Below are 27599 nucleotides of genomic sequence, written 5' to 3'. Positions count from 1 at the left end.
TCCTGCCTAGCTCTTAAGGGTGACTTGTCCTTTGTGAGAGGTAAGAATAGTTCTATGAAGTTTAATGCAGGGCTGCATTCCAGAGTTCATACATGAGATCACAAATTGCCACCATCCTCACCACAGCGAATGGTAAGTATCCATATGAGTTCTCTCTGGTTATTATGAGAGTTTGCCAAGAAAGATGGGGTAGAAAGGAGAGTGGAGGAAAACATGTGGGAAGAGTTGAGTATACTGGGAGGAGGAATTTTAGGAATTAAACCTGGATGCAAGGACCTGCACCATGACAAGTATATTATAAAACTAACAAAACAATGACAAGAAGGAGGGGGAAGAGGAGTTTGGATTTATACCCCATTTTTCTCAATCATAAAGAGTCTCAAATCATCTTACAAACTCCGTCCCTTCCTTTCCTCACAACACACACCCTGGGAGGTAAGTAGATCTGAGAAAGTTCTGAGACAACTGTGACTGGCCCAAGGTCACCCAGCAGGCTTTATGTGGAAGAGTGTAATAATTCAAAGTGTCACAATTCAAAATGACTTGAACAAATTAGAGAGCTGGGAAAAAAGCAAACAAAATGAATTTCAACAGAGATAAATGTAAGATATTACACTTGGGCAGAAAAAATGAAATACACAGATATAGGATGGGTGCCACCTGGCTTGACAGCACTACATGCATAAGGGATCTGTGAGTCTTAGTAAACCACAAACTGAACATGAGTCAGCAGTGTGACGTGGCAGCCAAGAAAGCCAGTGTGATTCTGGAGTATAGTATCTAGATCAAGGGATGTAATTGTACATCTCTATACTGCATTGGTTAGACCTCACCTGGAATATTGTGTACAGTTCTGGGTACTGCAATTCAAGAAGGATATTGACAAGCTGGAATGGGTTCCGAGGAGGGCAACAAAAATGATAAATGCAACACCTTATTTTTGTCAAATGGCTATGATATTATAATGTAATTCCGCAGTTATAATGTCACAATGTTAAAATTCATATTCCGAATTTTACAATCTGGTAGATTATAAATAAGGGCTAAGACACATAGTTTATCTCATATATGATGAGAAATATATAATATGCTTTTCCTTTATTTTTCTATAAGTCATAACTCTATATCAAGGGAAATTATAGCAATTTATTATATCTGAAAGAAAGTGTAACATTTATAACAAGATAAAACTAAAAAATTGGGAAATACTTCTACACAATTACAGTATCAGTTATCACTGTGATATTCCTTATTCAATTTTATCACAACTTAACTTACAATATTGTTAAACGTTATTACTGTTTACTAAATAATGTACATAATATCTAGTAATTAATGCTAAGATTTATTAAGATAATTACCTTTTAATGCTTCTTATATCACTATTCAATGCTCATAATGATCATTGTGCATTGTTTATTGTTCATTATATCATTGTCAATAATATCACATAAATACTTATTCTCTTTTTATTTTAATGCAACTGTAAATGTTACTATATGGTTCCTATTTCTCTTAATTTTCTGTTTATGCTTACAAAAATAAAATAAAAATAAATTGGAAACAAAAAATGGTAAACAGTCTGGAGTCCACACTCTACAAAGAGAGGCTTAGGGAGAGGGGATGTTTAGTCTGGAGAAGCAAAGGTTAAGGGGGGACGTGATAGCTATGTTTAAATATTTGAAGGGATGCCATGTCGAAGAGGGAGCAAGCTTGTTTTCTGCTGCCTCAGAGACTAGGACACGGAGTAATGGATTCAAAGTGCAGGAAAAGAGATTCCACCTAAACATTCCACCTAAACATTAAGAAGAACTTCCTGACCGTTCAACAGTGGAATTCACTGCCTTGGAGAGTTGTGGAGTCTCCTTCTTGGGATGTTTTAAACAGAGGTTAGATGAACATATATCAGGAGTGCTTTTATTGGGTGTTCCTGCATTGCAGGGAGTTGGACTTGATGACCCTTGTGATCTCTTCCAACTTTATGATTCTATGTATAAAATGGCAGCATGTATAAAATAGCAGGAACCTTTCTACTCACTGGTTTTTTATCGCTCAGGAATCCAAGTAACGGTGAAGACAAGGAATAGGAGAGGGCTAAACCCAGAAACACTAATCCCACATATCCAGCTGGTAAATGGAACTACAAATAGAAGGAAGAAACATATTATTCCATCTGAGTGGTGTTTTATGAATCCCCAGCTACTGTACCAAATCTCCCTGCTGTTGGCCAACCTCATATATAGCAGAGTCTCCCCAACAGCAAAGCAAAGCTCCAGTATTAGAGGTCACATCTCAGCTGGAACTTCGCAGCAAGGTCCCAGAGCAGATCAAAATCCCATGCTGTGCCTCGCGCTTCTGATTGTATAATAAATGATGGCTATGGCCAAATAATTTACCCCAGCCAAGAGTGTGGTATGGTTATTGGATCAAAGGACTCCGACCAAGGGTGGTCCTGCCCTCGGATGGCAACAAAAACTGTGAGACAAGAACTTCTGATCATAAACCATGATGTTCCCACCTGCAAAGGCACCCTAAAACATCTCCCAAAATAGTATTCCTGGGGCCCCCTGTTTCCTTCCACAGGATGGGAAAGATGGGAAAATCATGTTCTATAGGTTGAAGTGAAGAAAATGGGTTGTATTCATGGACATGTTAGTTTGGATCCAATTGTAAGACTGAACCAAGTCCAAACAAGAAGCTGCCATTAAAGCAAATAAAGCACTGAAATCTGCCAGTGATTCCCCACCGCTATCTCACCAAAACCCCTATAAAATCTAATAATCTGATCTGATCTAATACTTTAACATGAAAGACAATATATAAAATATGATATGAGCTTTTTTCCCAAAAGCACTTACTTTTTCTATGACAAATAGTGACATTGTTGGATCTAGAAAGCCCAATGATGCACTTAGCGAAAATATAGTAAAACCGAGGAGGAAAATTTTGGGTATAGTGATAAGCTTCCAGAAAGAATCTTTACTAGGAGGTGAATCTGCAATAAAACAGTAACAAAAGTTATCCATGTGGAAAGTCACCTGCAGATCAATTTACAACTCTTTTTCACAGTGCCATGATGGGGTACATCAGACAACATTTGGGTGACAATGGTGATGGCTGCACTTGGCCATCTTGGTCAGATGACATATTGTGTATGTTGATCTAACTGCTGGCTCCTAACCTGCCCTCTGGTTTCCCAGACCCACCCAATTCTATTACCGCTGTACTTTTTGAGCAGAGCAAAGGAACTGCCAAGTCAAATAACATAGTGTGGCATGCCACCATTGAGCATCCATGACAAAAATTGCCTACACGTGCAGCATATCTTTTCCCCCTCCCCTTCTTCCTCCCCAGGGTAGGTGGGCCTTGACCAAATGCTGGGCCCCTGCCCCTCCCTCCCTCTCCTCCTCAGGGTGGGTGGGCCCCACAACCAGATGCTGGGCCCCTTCCCCACTCCCTACCTCTTCTTCTTTCCCTCCCTCCCCACCCCTAGGATGGGTGGACCATGACCAGATGACCAAAAGGTCATAGGTTTTTTAATTCAACTCTTCATTTTATTTTATATGACTAATTTGGATGGACAATATAGTAGCAGCACAGCTTCTTGATAAATAGGAAGTTGGAGGCAGTTTTTAGGAGTTGAAGGTGGCATGATAAAGGCATCTTTGCCCTGGTTATGCACATACACTCTTTTGTCTTGTCACCATCTCAATTCAAGCAGATCTTCATGTTTTTTGGAACATAATAATTGGCCAACTTGTCAACAAAGATAAAAATGAAGATAAATGCATATTGACAATGATAGCTCTTTCATGCCATCTCACTATGAAAACATTACTTTCTTTTTCCAGTTTTAACATACTTCAGATGTTTCTCAAAAAATGCACAACCCATCCATCACCTGCAACAAGCAATGGAACTGGAGCATGGCCCACCCTCAATGACCAAATTGAGGCCCCTTCCACACATGCAGAAAAATGCACTTTGAATCCACTTTCACAATGGTTTGCAAGTGGATTTTGCTATTCCACACAGCTGCAAAGGAAATTGAAAATGGACTGAAAGTGCATTATTCTGCATGTGCAGAAGGGGCCTGTGTATTTGTACTGCCCATGAACTGTTTCTCAATGGCAGATTGTTGTATGCAGCAACCAAAGGCTCCAGGTAAGGAATTTCACAAGCTGGTTAAATATATGTGCTTCCCTCCTGCCCCAATCTACCCAATCTGAAACCACAAAAGAACAGAAACTCTGCCTACCATATCTGGGTAAAAGATACATGTTCAGAGGCACCATAATCAGCACTACACATCCAAGTACAATGAAAGGGATTTCATAGCCAAAAGACTGGTACAAAAAACCACCAATAGGTGGACCCAGAACTAGTCCTAGTCCAGTAAAAATTTCAAGACTGCCCTGGAAAAAACGAAGAAGTATGACATTAAAATCACAACATGAAAGTGTGGTATTGAAATGTCCAACCTAGGACTAGGAACTCTTGAGTTCAGATTCCCACTCTGCAGTGAAGTTCATTGGGTAATTCTAAACCTAGTATACCAGAGGTTGTTGTAGGAATAAAATGGTGGAGACAAATGATTATACATGTGTCTCTGAGCTCCTTGAAGGAAGAGAGGGAATAATAAGATACTTTTGTTAAGACCCCAACATTGCCTCCCTGCATATGTCTGTTTTTCTGCCTAGCTCCTAAGGGTGACTTGTACTAAGGGTGACTTACCTAAGAGGTAAGAACAGTTCTATGAAGTTTAATGCAAGGTTGCATTCCAGAGTTCATACATGAGATCACAAATTGCCACCATCGTCACCACAGTGAATGGTAAGTATCCATACAAGTTCTCTCTGGTTTTTCTGAGAGTTTGGCAGGAAAGATGGGGTAGAAAGGAGAGTGGAGGGGAACATGTGGGAAGAGTTGAGTGTACTGGGAGGAGGAATTTTAGGAATTAAACCTGGATGCAAGGACCTGCACCATGACAAGTATATTATAAAACTAACAAAACAATGAGAAGAAGGAAGGGGAAGAGGAGTTTGGATTTATATCCCATTTTTCTCAATCATAAAGAGTCTTGAAGCATCTTACAAACTCCATCCCTTCCTTTCCTCACAAAACACACCCTGGGAAGTAGGTAGAGCTGAGAAAGTTATGAGTCAGCTGTGACTGGCCCAAGGTCACCCAGCAGGCTTTATGTGGAGGAGTGGAGAATCAAACCTGGTTCTCCAGATTAGAGTCCACCACTCTTAACCAGATTAGAGTCCACCACTCTCAACCACATTGGCTAAAGGTAATTTACTATAGGAAATCACCTGCCACTAATGTAATATGGAAACTGAGAACAGTTACATTTGAATGAAGACTATAAGAGTACAACTGTCTACTCATAAACTTTTAGAATGATTTTTATGCAACATATTTTTATCAATGACTTGGATGATGGAATAGAGAGAATGTTAATCAAATTTGCGGATGACACCAAAATAGAAGGGGTAATTAATACCCCAGAGGACAGAGTTAGAATTCAAAATGACCTCGACAGATTAGAGAGCTGGGTCAAAACAAACAAAATGAATTTCTACAGAGATAAATGTAAGATTCTACACTTGGGCAGAAAAAAAATGAAATGCACAGATATAGGATGTGTGACATCTGGCTTGACAAAACTACCTGCAAAAGGGATCTGGGAATCTTAGTAGACCACAAACTGAACATGAGTCAAGAGTGTGATGCAGTGGCCAAGAAAGTCAATGCAATTCTGGGCTGTATCAATAGGAGTATAGTGTCTAGATCAAGGGATGTAATTGTACATCTCTATACTGCATTGGTTAGACCTCACCTAGAGTACAGTTCTGGGCACCACAATTCAAGAAGGATATTGATAAGCTGGAACAGGTCCAGAGGAGGGCAACAAATATGGTAAAAGGTCTGAAATCCATGCCCTAGGAGGAGAGACTGAGGGAGCTGGGTATGTTTGGTGAAGGGAAGGTTAAGAGGTGACATGATAGCCATGTTTAAATATTTCAAGAGATGTCACGTTGGTGAGGGAGGAAGCTTGTTTTCTGCTGCTCTGGTGACTAGGATCAGGAGTAATGGGTTCAAGGTGATGTAAGAGAGATTCCACCTAACCATCAGGAAAAACTTCCTGACAACAAGGGTTGTTTGGCAATGGAATACACTACCTCAGAGTGTGGTGGTGTCTCTTTCTTTGGAGGTTTTTAAAGAGAGGCTTGATGGCCATCTATCAGGAGTGCTTTGATTATGTGTTCCTGCATTGCAGGGGATTGGACTTGATGGCCCTTGGGGTCTCTTCCAACTCTATGATTCTATGTTTCTAATTCTAATCTGCAGTTCAAGACAATTAGATACTTGTTTCTTAAAGATCAGAATAAGGGAAGAAAGGCACATGGCACAACATTAGTATTGTGGGAATTAAAATTCCACAACCTCAAACTGATGCAGATTATTCAGTCTTGACATTTTATGATTTAGTAAAAATACCATTCAATCATAAGAGCCAAAAAGCCAATTCTTCAATAATGCGGGCTTTATCCAATTATTTTCATGCATGCTTCCCATAAGAATAAACTCTTTATTGAATTTTTTTCTCGTTTTAGTGCATTAATATCCCACAGTTCTCGGAATGTTTTGAGACTCTTTATAATTGAGACATAGTTCCAGTGGAGGTGTGGAGCAGATCTCAAGTGAACTTTCATCTGATTCTCTACTTTGTATATATGTTCTAAGATGGCCAACAATCAAGGATCTGGCATGAATTCATTCTCCCACGATCAACAAAAATAGGAAGCAATTATCTTCATCATCACTCCAGTGGTGTTCCTGCCTAGGGACAGGGGGTACCCTTTGTCCCCGGGCGCCCCCATTTGGTCACGTGGATGTTTCAACATTTCCAGGAGTCGTTTGTGTGATTTCTTTTTTAATTTTTTAAAGTGTTTTTTTCACGTTCCCCGGCCTGCAGGGGGCGCGTTTTAAAGCTAGCGGGCACCAAAATTTCAGGCAATTATCCAGAGACTATCCTGATGATGCCACCCAAATTTGGTGATGTTCTTGGTTCAGGGCATGCAAAGTTATGGACTCCCCAAAGGAGGTGCCCCATCCCTCATTGTTTTCTAATGGGAGCCTAACAGGAGATAGGGTTACCCATTTGAGGAACCATAACTTTGGTCCCCTGAACATATCTTCTTCACCAAACTTGGGTGGCACTCATAAGAATAGATTAACATGATGATACCTCCTGAAAATTTGGTGTCACTAGCTTTAAAAAAATACATCCCTTCCAGGCATCCCAAGAAAATTTGCCCAAGATTCTTTTGTTTTGCAGTGATTTTGCTCCATTGTAGCCAATAGAGGGAATTTCTGAGTGTGTAGGCAGGCTGCACATTTTTGAAGATAGAGGCACCAGACTTTCAGGGTGTCTCCAGGAGAGGCCTCCTGGTAATAGCATCCAGGTTTGGAGACCTTTGCTTGTGGGGGTTCAATTTGTGGGGCCCCCAAAAGGCTTATTTTGTTTCCATTCCGCTCCTGTACGCATGACATTGTGCCTCGTGGAGCTGAGTTCTCTCAGAACTCTGCTCAATCCCCCCCCACACTCCAGAAGCAAAGCTCACCAAGCTTGGGTGCTACTACTAAAGGCATCTTGGAGCCACCTTGAAAGTCTGCCGCCTCTATCTTCAAAAATGTGCAGCTTGCCTCAGAAATTCCCCATTAGCTACAATGGAGCAAAGTCACTGCAAAACAAAGAATCTTAGGCAAATTCTCTTGGGGTGCCTAGAAGGGATGTATTTTAAAGCTAATTGACACCCAAATTTTCAGGGTATCATCTGATAACTATTCTTATGATGCCAGCCAAGTTTGGTGAAGTTACGTTCATGGGGACCAAAGTTATGGTTCCTCAAATGGGTAGCCCCCCATCTCAGGTTAGTTCCCATTGAAAACAATGGGAATGGGGGCATTCCATTTGGGCATCCATAACTTTGCTGCCCCTGAACCAAACATCGCCAAACCCAGTGGTAATCACTCAGGGCAGTCTCTGGATGATGCCCTGAAAATCATGGTGCCGCTTAGCTTTAAAAATGCTCTTGCTGCCCTGCAGGCCAAAAAAAACACCAAAAATACCCCCCCCCCCAAACCCAAATACCTTGTGCATTCAAGCATTTGTTCATATTTGGGCAGGAAATAATTGGACAATTTTTTTGTTCGAATGTGCCTAGAATTTGCTCCAGATTCCAGCCAAATCTGCTATTTGTTTCATCTGAATCTTTAATCCTCAAAAAAGTGATGCTGTTTCGGGGGGGTGGTGGAGAATCCACCCCAAACAGCATCACTTTCAATTTTGTTTTTAATCGGGGTCCCCAGATTCTCCCTTTAAGATGGATTTAAAAGAAGAATCTGAGCTCCCTAGTTTAAACACTATTGAAAGTGATGCTGTTTCTTGGGGTGGATTCCACTGGAGGTAATGTTTTGTCGAGAGATGATGCTGATTTGTTGTTTGGTAAATGTTTTTTGCTGGGGAATTGATTTGTGAGAGATTTACATGCTTAATACCCACTTGCACTGGCTTGGAGTTGTTTTTCAGGCTAACAACCTACTTCATAGGGTTGTTGTGATTAGGAAATTAGGAAAACAGTTGGAGGGGAGAGAGCTATGTATGTTTTGATGGGAGTGGGAGGTGTTTTGTGAGCTGGTACAAAAATCATTGTTTGGTCATGGTGGGGGAGGGTGGCCGCCCATACGCCAGGCGGGGGGGGGGGGCGCCAAACTCAGGTTTTGTCCCCGGGCGCCAGTTTGCCTACGTACGCCCCTGCATCACTCCCTTCTCCATGTACCACTAACCTGAACACAAGATCCTGCTTGTCTTCTGCAAATATCTTGGTGAACAAATGGCTGAACAGTATATACTGACTGTGTGATAATGACATGACAGAGATCTCCAGAAAGGCAAGAAAAATGGGAAGAGGTGCTGCCATTTCTTACAAAAAATAGTGTCTCCCAAATCAGTGCAGTTGCTTGTCCAGGAGGACTAAATTGCAGTCACTGGGGCAGGTATAATACAATCAAATCTGCAGTATAATACAATCTGCGGTATAATACAATCAAATTTGAAGTTGACTTCTTTTGAACAGGAAGGACAACTGAGTTCTTTAGGTTTAAACCAGGTATTGAAAACAGTTTTCTGTTCTGAGTAATGCCACAAATATAACTTGAGGTAGGAGCAAAGCATGAAATTTTTCCAAGAGGGTCCCCCAGAAAAAGGGAGAACAACAGCTCAGAGCAGTGTGGAGAGAATGCAATTTTGTAAGGATTTATTAGAAATGGGATTAATTCCAGTAGGGATTAACTCTATTAGAACATCATAAAGGATGACAGATGTATTTATTTACAGAATTTACCTTTTTGCCTTTTGATCAGGACCAATAAACAAAAGTACTAGCGGCAGTGAAAAATCTGAATAATTGAAAAAGTACACCCCTCAATATACCAAAGTGCTAACATTTAATGATGTAAAAATGTGAAAAATATTACATCAAAATATGGAAATATGAAAATATCATATATTTTCAGTCATACCCACAAACGTTCATACAATTAATACCGCTCTTACAGCAATAACCCACTTGAGAACATTATTACTGACCAGTGACTATTGATCACTGTTTTGGATCTATATACAACCAACCTCTTAATTGAGGATACTGGGACAATAATTGAAGATTTCTGGCAACTTTGGAAAGATCTCCAGGGGATTCCTGGAGATTCCAGGAGAACTGGACAAAGCATCTCGTGTTATCTATATGTTATATTTATTGCTGTAAGAGAGGTATTAATTGTATGAAAGTTTGTGGGTATGACTGTGGTGTGTGAATGAATGGTATTTTCATATTTCCATATTTTGATGTAATATTTTTCACATTTTCACATCATTAAATGTTAGCACTTTTGTATATTGAGGCTTGCTAAGCAGGGTGTAGTTCTAGGGTTGGTCAATACTAAAAAAAATCGGTAAAATACGGATTTGGGTATTTGGGGGCATAAAATGATTTGTATGCCCAAATCCGAATCATAGCCAATTCGGATATGCCCGAAAATTCGGGTAAATCTGAAAAATTCGAGTCCGTTTTTTTTAATTTTTGGTGTTTTTACACGTTCTGGCCTGCAGGGGGCGCACTTTTAAAGCTAGCAGCACTAAACTTTCAGGATATCATCCGGAGACTATCCTGATGATTCTCCCCAAGTTTAATGAAGTTTAGATCAGGGGGGTAAAGTTATTGACCCTCAAAAGGGGTGCCCCATCCCCCATTGTTTCCAATGGAAGCTAACAGGAGATGGGGGCTACACTTTTGAGGGTCCATAACTTTGGTCCCCCTGAACCAAACTTCACCAAACTTGGGGAGTATCATAAGGACAGTACTTGTATGATACCCTGAAATTATGGTGACAGTAGCTCTAAAATTGCCCCCCTCACATTCACCCAAAGACATTTCCCCAGATTCTGTGCTCTGTAGTGGCTGGCTGGCTCCATTGCAGCCAATGGGAAATTTCTGTGGGAGGGCTGTGGAGTGCACATTTCTCATGGTAAACCCACAAGGTGTCTTCAGGAGAGTCTCTTCATGACACCATCCAGGTTTGGTGACCGTTGCTTCAAGGGGTTCAATGTTATGGGTAGGGTCCATCTCCCACTGCCCCCATAAGCAAAGTTCCTCAAACCTGGATGGTGTCATGGACCCTCAAAATGGTAGCTACCATCTCCTTAGCTCCCATTGGAAACAATGGGGGATGGGGCACCCCTTTTGAGGGTCAATTTTTAAAGCTAGTGACATCAAAATTTCCGGGTATCATCAGGAGACTGTCCATGGATTCAGATCTGATAGGATTCGGACAGCTCAGATTTGGCCCTGCTTGTCCAAATCCGTCCGAATCAGTGCAGATTCAGTAAAAATCCAGATTCAGACTGTCCGAATCTCCAACCCTAGGGTGTACTTTTTTATCAGGACCACCAAGATGACCCCCAAAAGGCAAATGTATTGTCACACAAGATGTCATGACCTACAGCCCAATTCCCCCGAAAGCCTCTTCTACAGTGAAACCAGTTAGAATTTACAAGAAGCTGTAATATTTTATTTCTTCTAGAAACAGGATGGTGGGAGGAAAACCAGGAGGAGGACTGTTATACAAAGGGAATGTCTAAGTCTCAAGTAGGAACTGGCTGGTGAGCCCCATTGCCTGCCACCATTCCAAGTGGCAGTGGGAGTAAAAAAAAGCAATGCTGGCACTTTGCCACATCATCCGGAAGTGACAAAGGGTAGTTGCAGTGGTATATTTGCCTAGGGATGAGGGGTACCCTCTGGGCCTGGGCGTCAATAATCTGGTCACGTGGGGGTGCAAAATTGGCCCCCCATGTGACCAGGAAGATGGCAAGGCAGCAGGAAGTTCTGCTGCCTCGTCATCTTCAGGCGCCCTCAACTCTGCCCATGTCATCGTCATCATCGACATGGTGGGGCTGAGGAAGCCCAAGGACACCGCCCCTGCTGCCTCACCCCCCCTCCCAGCCGGCAGCCCCTTCTGCCCTCTGGGGAGAGCAGAAGTGACTGCCATCCTCCGTCCTCCAAGAGCTGCTTTTACAAGCACTGAGGCCTGGGGGGCTTGGGGGGCATGCCCTGGAATGGGGTGGGGGCATGGACCCCAAGTCCCACCCCCAGCCTCAGTGTTTATAAAAGCAGTTGATGGGGATGGCAGTCACTTCTGCTCTCCCCAGAGGGGAGGGCAGAAGGGACTGTCGGCTGCTGGCTGGGAGCCGAGAGGTTGGGCGGCAGCTGGGCTGGGGGGTAGGAGCCCCTTCCTGCCCCCAGGCACAGGGGGGTTCCTGGAGACAGTTTGTCTTCAGGTGCCATTTCTCCTCGATAAGCCTCTGGGTAGATGTATGAATCACCAGAGATTGTATGGTAAAACTATGGCATTTCCACCAAGTTTTAGAGTTGTTCTTTTGTCACTTCTAGGTTGTACTTGTAGGGCAGGGGTTGGCTCCGGAGCTGCATGCGGCTCTTTCATCCTCGTACTGTGGCTCCACAGCTGCGATGCCAACGATGGTAAGTCGCACTTGGGACATGGCGAACACGGCTCCTTCCCTACCCCCTCCTTCCTTCCTCCAGCGTCCTTTCCCCTCCTTCCCTTGTCTGGCACCTTGCCGTCGTTGGTGTTGCCCCCGCTGTCTTATCCTGCCCACTTGGCTGAAGGCAGGGCTTGGGGAGGCTGGGTGTGTGGCCAAATGGCTCTTTGTGTGCTAAAGGTTGCTGACCCCTGTTCTAGGGATACAATCATTCACATCTTATTAAGGTCACATAAATTATCATCTTGCAAAAAACTCCAAAAACTCCTTAGTGCTTGTGCTTTGGTTTGTGCACATCAAGTGTTTTCTAAACTAGGAGACTATAAACTATGAGGCTGAGATTCTTGTTTTGACAAGGTTTAGAAATTAGAATAAAAACACTACAGTGGTGGTTATAAAGTTCAGTGTAATATACTTTACCATTGCAGTTGGCTTAATACTTACTATAACAGTAGCAACATTCTTGGGAAAGGCTTTTGCAACAATAGAAAATGAGGCTGTCATGGCTGCAGAAAAGCCAACTGCATCAACTACTCGAACCAAAAAGCATAGTCCTATAAATACTGGCCCATCAGGTGCTCTGTCCAACATTCTAAGGGGAGGAAAAATCAAAACTGATCTTATGCACAAACATATCAAGTATGCTCTGATCACACTCAGATGGGATCTTCTACTCTTTTGACTAGATCTTGATTTATTTGTACTCTGAAAAGTAATGCCACACATCTACCCAATGAGACTGCAAGGGCCAAGAAGCAGCAACATTCCCCTGGTATTGTACCAAGTGGTGGTCACACTTCGCACCATCTCAGCAGCTCTAGCTCATGAAAGATTAAGCAACACAAATGGGCTACTTTTAAAGGTGCCATCAAACATCTGTTTCTGTTTTTATCTAATATAAATACTCCTCTGAAATAGCCAGCCCATTGCTTTATTTCATAACAGATTGGTAGCCAAGAAGTATTTTAATAGTCAAAGAATACACAAAGTAGCACAAGTGGCTGCTCTTGATGGCTTAATTTTGTTCAGTTCTGCTGGTTGAAGTAAGTCTTTGAAAAAAATACCAAAAACGCCTAAAGCAGGGTCCCCAACATGATGGCCATGAATGCCAGTTTACCTGCCAACACCTTTTCTGGTGCTCCCCCCCTCCCCAGTGTTATTAGAAAGGGTTAGGGCAAGCTAGGGCTTTTGATTTTTTTTCTTTTAAATGTTGCTTTTCCATTTTGAAGCACAGAAAAAATGATGGAGGAATTTCAATGTCTTTTCCAATATCAACAGAATAAAAATTTAGCAAAAGCAGTTTTCATTATTAATATTAGTTCTGCAACATGGAAAAATATATTTTTAAAACTTTTACTTTAAAAAAGATAGTACATTGGTAATGCATACAAAAAGTCAACCAAATGTACTCACCCAAACAGAATTGTGACACATCCTGACAGAAACATTCCAGAAATAAACATAAATTTTGCTCCAATCTGGACAAGCTGTAAGGTAGAGAACTATGTCAGCAGTACATTACATAATCCTAGAGTTTTACAAAGAGGGAAAATGGTTTTACAAAGAGGGAAAAAATTTAGAACCAGTTCACTATCCCATCTGAAAATACTATGCCTGCACATGTGATTTACAATTCCACCATTAGCAGAATCTCACCCTTCTAAATCTTTGCAGCCCAATGGACTCTGCTTAAGAAAACATGATCTTGCATTATTGAAAATCAAATTTGGTGGGAAATTATGGATGGTGTGTTTCTATTCTTCCAGATAATAAGGCCTGCTCTAGGACTTGTTTTAACTTCCATCTGGGGTTGGTAGTTCTCAACAGTAGAAATGGAGACTTAGACATTTTTAAATTGTACGGTGGAAGGCTTTCATGGCTATTGTGGGTTTTTCAGGCTGTGTGACTGTGGTCTGGCAGCTTTAGCTCCTAACCTTTCATCTGCATCTATGGATGGCATCTTCAGAGACATGTCACGATAAGATGTATTTCTCTCTGTGGCACACTGTGGAGAGTTTTGTGTCGTTGGTTATCTGTTTTGCCCATGTTCCAAGAGGCATGTGTTCAGGTGGAGTTCATTTGCATTTGCATGTGTCCTGGTGGTTTGAATGAGTGTGACTCATCTCAAAGCTAGAGTGAGGTAAAATAGGACAGGGGGTGGAGTCCGTAGTACCTGGTAGATTGTTGAGTGGTGTTTTAAAGGGCCCATGGCTTTTGGTCTTGCTGTTTTTAGTACAGATAGCCATGTTCTGTTGATTTTCAGACTCTTTTTTTGTTGAAACTGAGTCACTGTTTGTGGATTTCAGTGGCTTCCCTGTGTAGGCTGATATAATAGCTATTAGAGTTACCAAGAATTTCTGTGTCATCAAATAAGACCCAAGCTGGACGTAGGACAATTCTGACAGCTACTATGTCAGCCTACACAGGGAAGCCACTGAAATCCACAAGCACTGACTCGGTTTCAACAAGAAAAAAAGAGTCTAAAAATCAACAAAGCACGGCTACTGGTGCTAAAACACCAAAAACCAGGGGACCTCTTAACAATCCATCAGATATTTCAAACGCCTTCCCTCCCCCTGCCCCACTACCTCACCTCACTACAGTTGCTGAGACAAGTCATACACATTCAAATCACCAGGACACATACAAATGCAACTGCAAATGAACTTCACCCAGACACCTGCAAATGCACCTTGTAGGGGTGAGCCCGCGAACCCAGCAGAACCGTAGAAAGAGCGCCTGGAATGCCGGTGCCAGCTACGGCCTTCTGGGCGCACACGCTCCCCCAACCCCCACTCCCCCGTGAGTCATGGGTCATGAACTGCCTGACTCGTGGTCACCAGGTGTCCCATACAAAGGGACAAAAGGGCCCTTGCCCTCAGGTGAGGATTAGACCCAGACGCGGATACTTCCTCCTGCACGTAGCAGCCCGATGAGATCATGCATCACATGATGATCTCCCGTTCTCCCGCTCTCCCGACCTCCCACTCTCCCACCTGTCCGACCCCTTTACACGCCCCTAGTGAAACCCTAATAAAAGGTGCAAGGGACGAGCACACGGCAGAGTTGCCAGGATCACGGGATCCTGCGCTTCCTGTTGCTGGCTCTCTCCACCAGATGATATTTCCGCGTCTCGTCTCTTCCTTGCGACTTCGCGGGCAAGACTTCAAGCTGGTGCCGAAACCCGGGAATCTCCGAACCTCCACCAGCTTACCGTCGCCTGGGAAAGGGCCTCTCGGTGCCGACCGTCCGCTGGATCGGTGCATCCTCGGACCCATGCTCTTGGTACCGACCGTCCGCTGGATTGGAGCATCCTCGGACCCGCGTTCTAGGACACTCTCTCATCTGACGAACCACCGGTAAGTATGGGAGCTTGCAAAAGCACGGCTTATGACAAGCACGTTGGCGAACTGAAAACGCTGACGAAAAGCGCCAGAGTCTCAGTAAGGAAAAGGGATCTGCGCGAATTGGTTGGGGAGATTGATAGGCAATGTCCATGGTACCCAGAGAGGGGGACATTCAATCTTAAGGACTGGGAAAACATCGGGCGCACTCTGCACAGAGAGCCTCGCGCGCCGCTGTTGCTGCTACTGACGTGGAGACAGTGTTATGTCGCCATCAGCCTGCAGGTCCATGGTTTCTCTGCCGTGGATCTCCCTCCTTTCGATCCTTCACCTACAATTTCAACCCCGGAATTTTCTCTATCCACTAAACAGGACGCCTGTCCTCCTCCCGTTTCACTTGCTTCCTTTGCTCCTTATCTAAACTCTCCCTTTCGCAGACTCTCAGCGGCCCCGCCGCTTCCCCCTTTCGCTCCGCCTTCTGCTCCGCGTCCCCCTCCCGTTTCGGGAGCCACCACACCTCCGTCAACGCCACATAATGGCGCGAGTTTCCAAAACTCGTCAGCAGAGCTGATATTAACCACGATCTGCAGAGGAAGTTGAAACCCTGACGGAAGAGCGATGCCGACTCCTCCTGCGCTATGTGCCCCGTCCACTTCACTCCGACCATAGCTGGGGAAGATGGCGTCATCCAGCGAAGTTGTCGAGTATCACCCCATAGGTCTACAACGCTCCCTCCACCGAAGCTCCGCCAAGAAGGCAATACCGGGACATGGCAATTTCCAGCCCCCTATGTGAGAGGTGCATGTTGGAGGCAGTCATGTGGAATCACGTAATGGTTCTCGAGGACTGGAAAAACTACTTTCCACATGCTCTCTGAGACCCTACGCAATATGTTGTCTGGGAAAGCGAGTACCGGGCCAGCAATGCATAAGCAGAGGGAGCAGCCTCCTGGTGCAGTGCTCTATATCTGCCGGCGCAAGCAGCTCTATGGCTGCTTGAAGGGTTAGCCCTTCCCAATGCGCAGATCATCCTGCCGGAGGCCACCCCACGGTAGCCTCTGATTGCACCTACAATGCGTTTCTGAAAGTGCCCACTCACTGGACAGCTAACCTAAAGTTTCTCCAACATCCGGGTAGAAGCCTCAGGAGCCCTATGCTGGAATTCCTGAACAGGGCTCCAGGAGGCCCTGCAGAGACAGGTCGACAAACGACGTGAGCTCCAGCACGAGCTCCCTCATGCGCCTTGTTAAGGAGAACGCTTCCGCATTTCAAGTGTCATGAGAGCTTATAACAGGCTTAGGGAAGAACCCCTGAACTGGGCCGGTATATGCTTAAGGCTTGTTTGTAGATATTGGATCTTCCTCACCATCAGGCTAGCCTCCTAGTTTAGCATCTCCCCACCGCCAGGGGACAGCCCCTGGGCGTAGTAAGCCTCAACCAAGGGTGCAAGCCGGGACACTTCCGAGGGGATTGTAGGGTCGCCTCGGGTGGGCTTACAACCCTGATCGGAGGAGGGTCCTCCCCTCAGGAGGCTAAGGTCCCTTGGAAAGCCTAGGACCAAATGCCCCCAGTGTCGGAAGGGCTTTCACTGGAGAAGCGAAAAGCCTCGTCAGAAACTCTTACCACTGGCCTCTCCCCAGCCCAGGGACCAAGGAGGAGAATACTGAACCAACCCCAAGAACCGTAGGCCCGGTGCCCAAACCACCTCCTTCCAGTGGTATCTCTCTCATCTGCACCCAACCTCCTTTCCCTCAAGCTCCCCCAAGGGATCCTCAAGGTTCCGACTCCAGTGGCTAGTGATCCCATTCCCTCGGGGTCAGCTGGATTAGTTCTATTGCCCCAAAGCCTCCTCACCGGGGCTGAGCAGGGGTTGTTTGTCATTCCAGGGGTCACCGACTCCACACACCAGGGAGCCATTCACATCCAGTTGTGGACAAACATCCCGCAGGGAATTGCCTAGCGGGATCAGCTGCGCACAGCTGATCCTCCTGCCCCACGCGCTGCCTGCCGCCGATTCAATAAAGGTCACGAGCCCGGGTAGCCACTCCAGGCGCAGCCGACACCACCGTGGCGGCAAGGGAGACGCTTCATCGGTAGCTCCCCGCCTGTACCTGGAGCTCGCCATAGAAGGGTGTCCGTTCAAGGGGCTTGTGGACACAGGCGCCGACGTAACTGGGCTATCAGAGCAGCCGAGTGGCCGGATCAGTGGCCAACAGAGGCTTGTCCGTGCATTTGGGGGGTGGGAGGAAAACAAACCGCGAGACGGAGCATCCGCTCGCTCGCGGTCTGCAGCCCAGGGCTTGAGCGACAACTCACAGTCCGCTCCATCATCTTGGACATCCACGTTAACTTGTGGGGAGGGGATCTCATGAGTCAGGGTCAAGATTCCACCTTAGTCTGGGATGGACAAACCCACTCCCACCATTTCCCCCCCACACACGGGATCACCAAGACCGGGCTTGAATGAGGTGATGGTCAGCTGCCCAGAAGAAGAACAGCCAGCAGCCGGCTCGCATTGAGATCTCCACCTCCCAACCCCGACTGTGTTCCCCTGCCTCAGCCCTGTGGGGACTCCTGCTCAGAAGCTCTTCCCCCCCCCCTTTTTCTAATTCTTTTCAACCTGTATGGAGGGCCAATTGGCTGACTGGCCCTCCCTGGATTTCAAAAATCTGGCCTCATTCTGGTACTGCAGCACTGCCAGGACAGGCCCCAGGTTAAAAAGTGCTAGCTGCCGCCATCAAATCCACTCACAAACCTGCTTGGGTTATGGCTGCCTAGCGCCTGGCAACTTTACTCCAATACCCACGCTCGATGTTGGCGCTTAGTCGAAACTGCCCTCTTAAGGAGTGGGTTTCAGCTGGCTGCATTTCCCCAAGATACTCAGGAAGGGTCCCAGTCTCTGAGCGCTTAGGTTTGTCTTAATCCCTTCGCGGGTCATGGTAAGTACATCCACCCCAAGATGGAACCTCCTCCAACCTTTTGTCCCAAACACTAACGCCCAAGTGTGTGATTGTCCTGCTTTTCTGATGCATCCCCTTCTCTGAGCGTGCCTCCAAAGTTCCCTTGTCCTGTAAATTGGCATGCATACCCACACCCCTTTGACGGTCCGCTTGTCCGCCACTGCCTCGGACCATCGCCTTGGTGCATTTTGATGACGTTTTTGAAGCCAACTTTCCATAGGAGTTGCCTGCCCTTCGTGCCTCCAGTCCATGTCCAAACAAATTAAAGAAAGGGGAATGGGTGGCCCCCTTGGGGTGGCCCCCTTTTGGTCGGTCTCATCCAGCTGACTATATCAACAATGCTACTCACCATAATCACTTACTTAAATTTAAACCTGCTCCCCGTGGAGAGGCACTTCGGGCAATCACAGCCTCTCCCACACGCCCAGGTCCACTACCATCAGTGCCAAGACCAAGCTTGTCGGGGCCCGGCCCCCCTCATAACCTGGAGAAGGGGGTATGCTTCAATCCTTCTCCCTACAGGTCCCCAGTGGATTCCAGTTCGCCATGTCCAGCCAGCCCACGGAGTGGCACCAGAAGGAAACCAACCCCATCCCAGAGATGGAGCGGATCTCCCTGGAGGACCCTGCCCCGCGGCCTCTACGGAGCCACCGCCAGCGCCAGAACGGTCCGAGGACCCGGATGACCTGGGGGGACGTCAAGGCAACGGCCTGTGCTGTGGGCTCTCGAGTTATTGCAACAACGCGGGCTGCCTGAGACACCGAGAGGGGATCTCCAAGTGCGTTGCCATCTTTGCGTTGTTGCTACTGCAAATTCCGCAGTCACAACCATCTGCTTTGCTCTGTTGCCTCCCTGCCGGTGGCGCGGGTCACCCCCCTTGGATCTTAATTGCCAACATCTGGGAGCGGTTCGCCGCCGCTGCCAACGCCTTCGCCCTTCTGCTTGGGCCAATATCTGGGGGTGGGGAGTTTGCTGAGCTCCTGCCTGCTTTCCGCCTGCAAAGCCCCTGGAGACTTCCTTGGGGAGTCTGGCCTGAGCTCCCTCTATGAATGCCTCGTTTATCAGGGTAATTCTATGAGCACCGACTGGGTAATCTACTGCCCAAACCCTCCCCGCTGGTGTTTCTCTCCCTCATCAAGCAAAACGCCGCCAACCACGCGTCCAACACTTGTGCCTCGTGATTATCGAGCGTCAATGGAGCACAAGCCGGTCTGAGCCCCTTTCACCGGCTCAAGCAGTTGGAACTAAAAATAATATATGGAGAACATTCTCTGCGTGTAACGGGAACATCCCTGCTCCCCTAAAGGTTGGTTCTTGGACCTAAGGGAGAGAACCTTCAACTACATCCCCGGGCTCGCCTTTCTGTTGGACTCTTTGTTGCCTTAGCCGGGCCACCATCATTTTGCCACAGGCTCCTACTGGGAGCCCAAGCGCTGCCGTCGCTCCACTCTCCTTCTCGAATCTGGCTGTCGGGAGCTTAATGTTGCTCCCTCCGAGGCAGAACACATGCCTCTCACGCCCTCCCCTATGGGAGTCCCCGGACTCGCCTCCTACAACGGCTAAGAGACTATTGGCCGCTTGGCTCATGCGCCCTTGCAAAATCCATACACTTCCACCTCGGTTGCTCTTGATGCTCTAATTGGAAAGCAGCAGGAGCTTCGTCAAGCGTTTATCCTAGATAATCGTGCCGCTATAGATTACTTGTTGTTGTTGCATCACCAAGGCTGTGAGAGAATGTAAATAATATGTGTTGTTTTAATCTCTCTGATAATTCCCATTTGATTCATAAGGAAAGTGCGTGAATTGCAAGATATTGTATCTAATCTGAAGTAATGCATGTGTTGCCTCAATTATGGTCCCAGCCTTTGGAGCTGGCTGCCAGGAGGATGGTTAAGTTCTGTTGTGTAATTCCTTCATTGGTTTGATTTTCAGGTCCCTAGTTGTTGGGTCCTGCCTTGTTCAGTGTATATCTGCTTTTGCCTGTAACGTTTGTAAGAAACCCTTTGACCTTCCCCTACATCGAAACCAGGTTCTCATGTTACACAAACAGCTCTAAAGAAGCTCGGGAACGAGTTCCCTGGAGAGGCAAGCGTCCCCCTAAATTGCCCCCCCAACTGATTTGGCTTCCTTCCTAAAATATAAGAAATGGGGAGATGTAGGGGTGAGCCCGCGAACCCAGCAGAATAGTAGAAAGAGCGCCTGGAATGCCGGTGCTAGCTAATGGCCTCTCTGGGCGCACACGCTCCCTCAACTTCAAGCCCCCCCGTGGAGTCAAGGGTCATGAACTGCCTTGGACTTCAAGGTCACCAGGTGTCCTATACAAGGGGACAAAAGGGCCCTTGCCCTCAGGTGAGGGGAGCTAGGACCTAGACGCTGGATGCTTTTTCCTGCATCGTGAGAAAGTCTCGATGCTGAGATCATGCATCACATGATGATCTCCCGTTCTCCCGCCTGTCCGACCCCTTTACACACCCCTAGTGAAACGCTAATAAAAGGTGCAAGGGATGAGCACACGGCAGAGTTGCCAGGATCACGGGATCCCGCGCTTCCTGTTGCTGGCTCTCTCCACCAGATGATATCTCCGCGTCTCGTCTCTTCCTTGCGACTTCGCGGGCACGACTTCACACCTTATCCCCATCCCTCACACAAACCTGGGAGATTGATAAAACAGATAATCAACTACACAAACTTCACACTGAGCCATGGAAAGAAACATATCTTACCATGACATGCCTCTGAAGATGCCAGTCTTAGATGTAGGTAAAACTCTTGGAGCAAAAACTACCAGACCATGGCCAGACAGCTTGAAAAACTCACAACAGCCCCATTTTTAAATTTTCATTTCAAATTGTAACTGTGCAGTAATACTAGAGTGCCTGCACAAAAGAAAAAAAGTGGGTGGGTTGTTCTGCATCATATATTACATCCAGATGACAAGAATAATGTGTCACAGATAACATCCACAGATAACAACAATAATACGCTTTCAGCAGTAGTGTGTGGAATACATGCAACTGAAGAGACAAGTGGGGAAGAAGCAAAAACAATGGGAGGAAAGATTGTGTGTGAAGTGATTTCACACAAAAAAAGCATTTCCAAGACACAAGATATGACCAATGGGAAAATTCTCCACCATTACAGGCACTAACCAGCTTAATTTATGAAGTAAACAGTCTCTGTATTTTTATTGAGCAGATCTGAAATTTACTCCAGTTGCATCCCACACTGGTCCTTTCCACACAGCAGAAATACGACGTCTTGAGGTTGTTCTAAAAAGTATTTTGGAAGAAGTTCACATAGGTGTCTCCCCCAAAATGTTTTCAGGTCATTTTATTTCTCACAACCAAAGTTTTCCAAAATTTTCTAAATTACTGATCTTTTTTTTTAAGATGAGTTGAGAACGTCTCTTGCTTGCCTGAGAGAACATAAGCAAACAGGAGCCACCATTTCTCCAACCTTCTCTCCCCAGCTCTTACTGACATTTTTGCTGCAGTTGCACCCACCATTTTGTGTGATGCAGCAGAGATTCTCCATGAAGGTTCCCCACAGAGGTTTCCTCCACTCACAGCACACGTGTTGTGTTTTCTTTTATGTTTTGTTTTGAGGAAGATGTCTGTGTAGCTATGATTTCACAATCAGAGAAGCAGCAACATGCACATGATTCATGACGTTGTAGCTTTGCAGACATCTCCCTCAAAACAAAAGAAAAACAAAGAAAAACAACATGAGCATGGAATCACCAGGCAGAACAAACTTTATTCATCTGCTTTTTACAGTGAAATGGTCGTCGGATGAGCCACAAGAACATAAGAACATAAGAACAAGCCAGCTGGATCAGACCAAAGTCCATCTAGTCCAGCTCTCTGCTACTCGCAGTGGCCCACCAGGTGCCTTTGGGAGCTCACGTGCAGGAGGTGAACGCAATGGCCTGCTGCTGCTGTTGCTCCCGATCACCTGGTCTGCTAAGGCATTTGCAATCTGAGATCAAGGAGGATCAAGATTGGTAGCCATAAATCGACTTCTCCTCCATAAATCTGTCCAAGCCCCTTTTAAAGCTATCCAGGTTAGTGGCCATCACCACCTCCTTTGGCAGCATATTCCAAACACCAATCACACTTCACAATTGTGTGAAGAAGTGTTTCCTTTTATTAGTTCTAATTCTTCCCCCCAGCATTTTCAATGGATGCCCCCTGGTTCTAGTATTGTGAGAAAGAGAGAAAAATTTCTCTCTGTCAACATTTTCTACCCCATGCATAATTTTGTAGACTTCAATCATATCCCCCCTCAGCCGCCTCCTCTCCAAACCAAAGAGTCCCAAACGCTGCAGCCTCTCCTCATAGGGAAGGTGCTCCAGTCCCTCAATCATCCTTGTTAACCTTCTCTGCATTTTTTCTATCTCCTCAACATCCTTTTTGAGATGCGGCGACCAGAACTGGACACAGGTACTCCAAGCGCGGTCGCATCCAATTGCTTTGTATATAAGGGTACGACAATCTTTGGCAGTTTTGTATTCTCAATTCCTTTCTAGTAATGATCCCCAGCATAGAGCTCTGCCTCTTTTACAGCTGCCATGCATTGAGTTGATATTCCCCTGGAACTTATCAACTAAGACGCTTAAATCCCTTTCCTGGTCTGTAGACTGATAGCACCGACCCCTGTAGCGTGTATGTGAAGTTTGGATTTTTTGCCCCTATGTGTGCATCACTCTCACATTTTGCTACATTGAACTGTGCATTTGCCATTACTTGGCCCACTCACCTAACTTATCAAGGTCCGCTTGGAGCTCTTTCAGAATCCTTTTGTGGTTCTCACCAATCTCCACATACTTTGGTATCATCTGTAAACTTGGCTTACCACAGCTTACCCACCCCCCTACTTCCAGGTTTCATTTTATGAATAGGTTAAAGAGCACTGGTCCCAAAACGGATCCTTGGGGGGACACCACACCTCACATCTCTCCATTGTGAGAACTCTCCCCATTTACACCCACTCTTTGTTTCCTGTTTCTCAACCAGTTTTTAATGCATAGGAGGACTTCCCCTCTTATTCCTTCATTGCTGAGTTTTCTCAACAGTCTCTGGTGAGGAACTCTTGTCAAAAGTCTTTTGGAAATCTAAGTAGACAATGTCCACCGGTTCACCCCTGTCCATATGCCTGTTTACACCCTCAAAGAACTCTAGTAAGTTTGTAAGACAGGATTTGCCTCTCAGAAAAGCTTTCAGGTTGACTCTTTCTCAGCAGGTCTCTGTTTTTCTGCCATGTTTTATAATTGCATCTTTAATGATAGATCTCTACTAATTTTACCAGGAACAGATGTCAAACTGACTGGTCTGTAATTTCCCTGGTTCCCTCCAGACCCTTTCTTTAAAGATTGGCGTGACATTGGCCATCTTCCAGTCTCTCAGGGATGGAGCCTGACTTCAGGGATAAGTTGCATATTAAAGTGAGAAGATCAGCAATTTCATGTTTGAGCTCTTTTAAGAACTCTTTAAGGAATGCAATCTGGGCCAAATAGGATTTGCACATTTAGTTTAATCAATGGCTGCCAGAATTTCTCTTCCCTTGTCTACCACTATCTTCGCTAGGTTCCTCGGATTCGCATCCTAAGACGCTTTTGTCTAGGTGCAGGGAATTTTCCTCACCCTCCTCTTGGGTGAAGACAGATGCAAAGAATTCCTATTCAGCTTCTCTGCAATCTCCCCAAGCATCTCTTTTAGCACACCCTTTGTTCCTCTTTTGTCATCTAACGGGCCTCACCTGGGCTTTCCCCTTGTTGGCTTCCTGCTTTTGATGTACTTGAAGAACTGTTTTGTTGCTGGTCTTCATGTTCAAGGCCATGTGCCTCCTCATAATCCTTTTTTTTATTCTTACAGCTAATTTGCTTCTCTTTTGCCACCATTTGTGTGTTCCTCTCATTCTCTTCAATAAATGTCAAACTGGACTTCCATTTTCTAAAAGACATTTTCTTTTTTCTGATAATTTCCTCAACCTCTCTTGTTAACCATGGTGGCTTTCTCTTTTGACTGGGTGCTGCCCTTTTCTAACCTGTGGAACACATTCCAGCTCGAGTTTTTTTATTACTGTGGTAGCTTTTAAATAACCTCCAAGCATCCTGGACAGTTTTGACTCTCTTGATTTTCTCCCTTTCAGCTTCCCATGCACTATCCCTCTGATCTTTGAGAAATTTCCCTTTCTGTAGGCGAATGTAACACCATTAGTAGTTGCCACTTGTTCGCGATATGTTGAGATACCTCTGAATCTGACAGCATTGTGGTCGCTGTTCCCTATCGGCTCAACAACACTGACTTCCTGCACCAGGTCCTGGGTCCCACATCGAATTAGATCTAGGATCACTCCTCTCCTGGTTGGTTCCACAACCATTCGCTCTAAGCCACAGTCATTTAGCATATCCAGGAATGCTCTCTCCTTACTAAGGACCTGGAACATGCATTTTTTCCAGTTTATATGGGGATAGTTAAAATCACCCATTACCACCACGCTTTTGTTTCTTTGTTGGCTCCTCTAATTTTTTTTTTTTTTCCATCTCAGAATCCTCTTGTGCACTTCTTTGGTCAGGGGGACTATATTATATTCCTATTATTAAAACTGTCCTTGACACCTGGTATTGATATCCATAGTGTTTCTGTAAAACCAGCTCCCCTTGCATTGTTCTGGCTTTCCATGGTGATAATTATGTTTCCTTTGATGTGTAAGGCAACTCCACCCCCTAACAATGCGCCCTGTCCCATCCTTCCTATAGAGCCTGTAGCCTGGTATAACAGCATCCCACTGGTTCTCCTCATTCCACCATGTCTCTGTAATGCCCACTATATCAAAGTCCTCCTTCAAAACTCTGTACTCCAGCTCCCCCATTTTATGTCGAATGCTTCTACTATTAGCATAGAGACACCTGTATACCCTGTCTCTGTCCTTAACCTGGGATTTATGTGCTTTATTCTCAAGTCTTTTGTAGACACTATCCCTTGTCACATGCACATTGCTATGTTCCTCACTTGTATGTGGTTGATTTAGGAAAACCTCCCTCTCTGTCTGCATCCCCATAGATACTGTATTCCGAACCGAAGTCACCTCAGCTCCTGTCGGTTTCCCCCCAGTGACTGGGGTTTTAAAGCTGTTCTGCCACCTTTTTAATGTTGAGCTCAGCAGCCTCCTTGGTTCCTCTTTGGTGCTACATGAAGCTCCTCGTCCCGCTTGTACAGGCCAGCCTTGTCCCAAAAGGTTCCCCAGTTCCTGACAAATCTGAAACCCTCTGCCTTACACCACCTTCTCATCCACGCATTGAGACCCGGTATCTCCGCTTGCCTAGCTCGGCCCTGCAAGTGGAACGGGTAGCATTTCTGAGAATGCCACCTTGGGGGTCGTGGACTTCAACCTGTTTCCTAGCAGCCTAAATTTAGCTTCCAGAACCTCCCGGCTACATTTCCCAATGTCGTTGGTGCCAATGTGGACCACAACTGCTGACTCCACCCCAGCACTGTCTAAAAGCCTATCTAGAGCAGACAAAACCTCTGTGGGGAACCTTCACCAAATGGCAGAGGCATGAAGAATCTCTGCTACAGTACATAAAATGGCGGGCACAAATCTGAAACTGACAAAAGCTCCAGCAGGCAGGAAAAAAGATCAATTTTGGCTGGCAACACTTTTGGATTACTGTTTTTGCTGGCTGTGCTAACTAAAAAACCCCAAACAGATCTTTTTAAAATGCCTGCAAGACATTTTATTTCTGCTGTGTGGAAAAGATCAATATGCTCCCTGCATTTAATGGCTCTTTGTGCCTGCTGTTTGGGGAAAATATAATTTCTTACATAAAGGAACTGCATAGCCAAGATTCATCCATAGCATCTGAACAACCAGTTTCCAATTCATGAAAATTTATGCCAGAATAAAGTATGTGAGTCTTTAAGGTGCCAATAAGACTCTGAATATTTTGGTATATTTTGACAATACTGAAACAACTGAACATACTCACAAATTTGCCCATTATCAGAGAACTGAGGAAGTTGCACATGGAAAAGCATCCAAAAATGAATCCAACTGTCGTACTACTAGCACCTTTCTGTTCTGCCTTAAAAAAAAGAAGAAAGAAAATGTTTTCAGTCACAAATATTCAGAACACAAGCATCCATGACATGTAGGAGACAGCTATATGCTCAATATAAGTTATGGCCATAGAAATCCAAGCCTGAGGTCTCCGCTTGGTATCAGAAACCAAAGTAGTACGAGCTATTCTAGGCTGCTCAAGCCTACTGCAATACCACAGCAAACCAATCATTTACTGCTGCACAGAGATCTGCTAATTTCTGCATAAGTTGAAGGAAAAAGAGTCACAAAGCATTAAAACAGAGACCCAACTGAGAAAGAATGAAGACAGCATCAGGAGGAGAATTCTGAAGAGAAGCCAGCTGGATGGGGTTTCCAGTTCTCTTGATCTAAAGAAAGTTAGAGGAAGCTTCCGGTGCCTTTGAAGGATTCACTGGCAGACAACAGAACCATGGGCAGGTTCCCGTTACTGATCTGTATAAGCAGTGCAGGAGCTAGGCTAGAAACAGAGAACAGGTAATTGCTGCTGTTGGTTGTGTGGTAGCCTGCATGGATGGTTGGCTCTGTACTATGAATTTTTATCTAATTTTTACCTTTAAAGTAAACTTGGAACTTGCTTACTTGAAGGGCTGTCACTCCCAACATAGTTTTTAGACAACTTTCTAACCCTTTGAGTGCTCCTGTCAAAAGTTGCTAAACATTTAATAAACCTTTGAAATGAGAAGTCAGGCTTCCTTCAAAGCTATGTCGTCTAATCTGAAAGTATATTCCTATTCCAACTGGGGTTGTCAGATCTGGGTTGGGAAATACAAGGAGATTTGGGAGATGGAACCTGGGGAAGGCAAAGTTTGGGGAGGGAAGAGACTTCAACAGGATACAGTGCCATAGATGCCACCTTCCAAAGCAACTGTTTTCTGCAGGGGAACAGATCATTAGAACTCATTCCAGGAGATCTCCTAATTCCAACATACAAACACACTCTTCTTCAGTAAACAGTTTACCCCATAGACCCGTAATTAAACCCCAGAGTGAACTGGTTAAAACTGAATTCTGGTAGCAGATTTCTCTCTTTCACACGGGTTTTTAGACACAATGCATAACCATG

The 27599-nt window shown here is 45.2% G+C and overlaps 1 protein-coding gene across 2 annotated transcripts in view; it reads right to left on the bottom strand.

The window, feature by feature from the left end:
• Positions 1 to 27599, bottom strand: part of SLC18B1 (solute carrier family 18 member B1) — a 43287-nt gene that overhangs the window by 10486 nt on the left and 5202 nt on the right. For both annotated transcript variants that reach the window (XM_048490457.1, XM_048490465.1), the window contains 6 exons: positions 26424 to 26519; positions 13544 to 13617; positions 12575 to 12722; positions 4259 to 4415; positions 2859 to 2995; positions 2039 to 2140 (listed from right to left, as the gene is read on the bottom strand). In XM_048490457.1, the coding sequence (XP_048346414.1) occupies positions 2039 to 2140; positions 2859 to 2995; positions 4259 to 4415; positions 12575 to 12722; positions 13544 to 13617; positions 26424 to 26519 (714 nt within the window). The remainder of the gene's footprint in view (positions 1 to 2038; positions 2141 to 2858; positions 2996 to 4258; positions 4416 to 12574; positions 12723 to 13543; positions 13618 to 26423; positions 26520 to 27599) is intronic.

The sequence above is a fragment of the Sphaerodactylus townsendi genome, linkage group LG01 (genome assembly GCF_021028975.2).
Source record: "Sphaerodactylus townsendi isolate TG3544 linkage group LG01, MPM_Stown_v2.3, whole genome shotgun sequence".
Lineage (NCBI taxonomy): Eukaryota > Metazoa > Chordata > Lepidosauria > Squamata > Sphaerodactylidae > Sphaerodactylus > Sphaerodactylus townsendi.
This window is presented reverse-complemented; position numbering and strand designations above follow the sequence as displayed.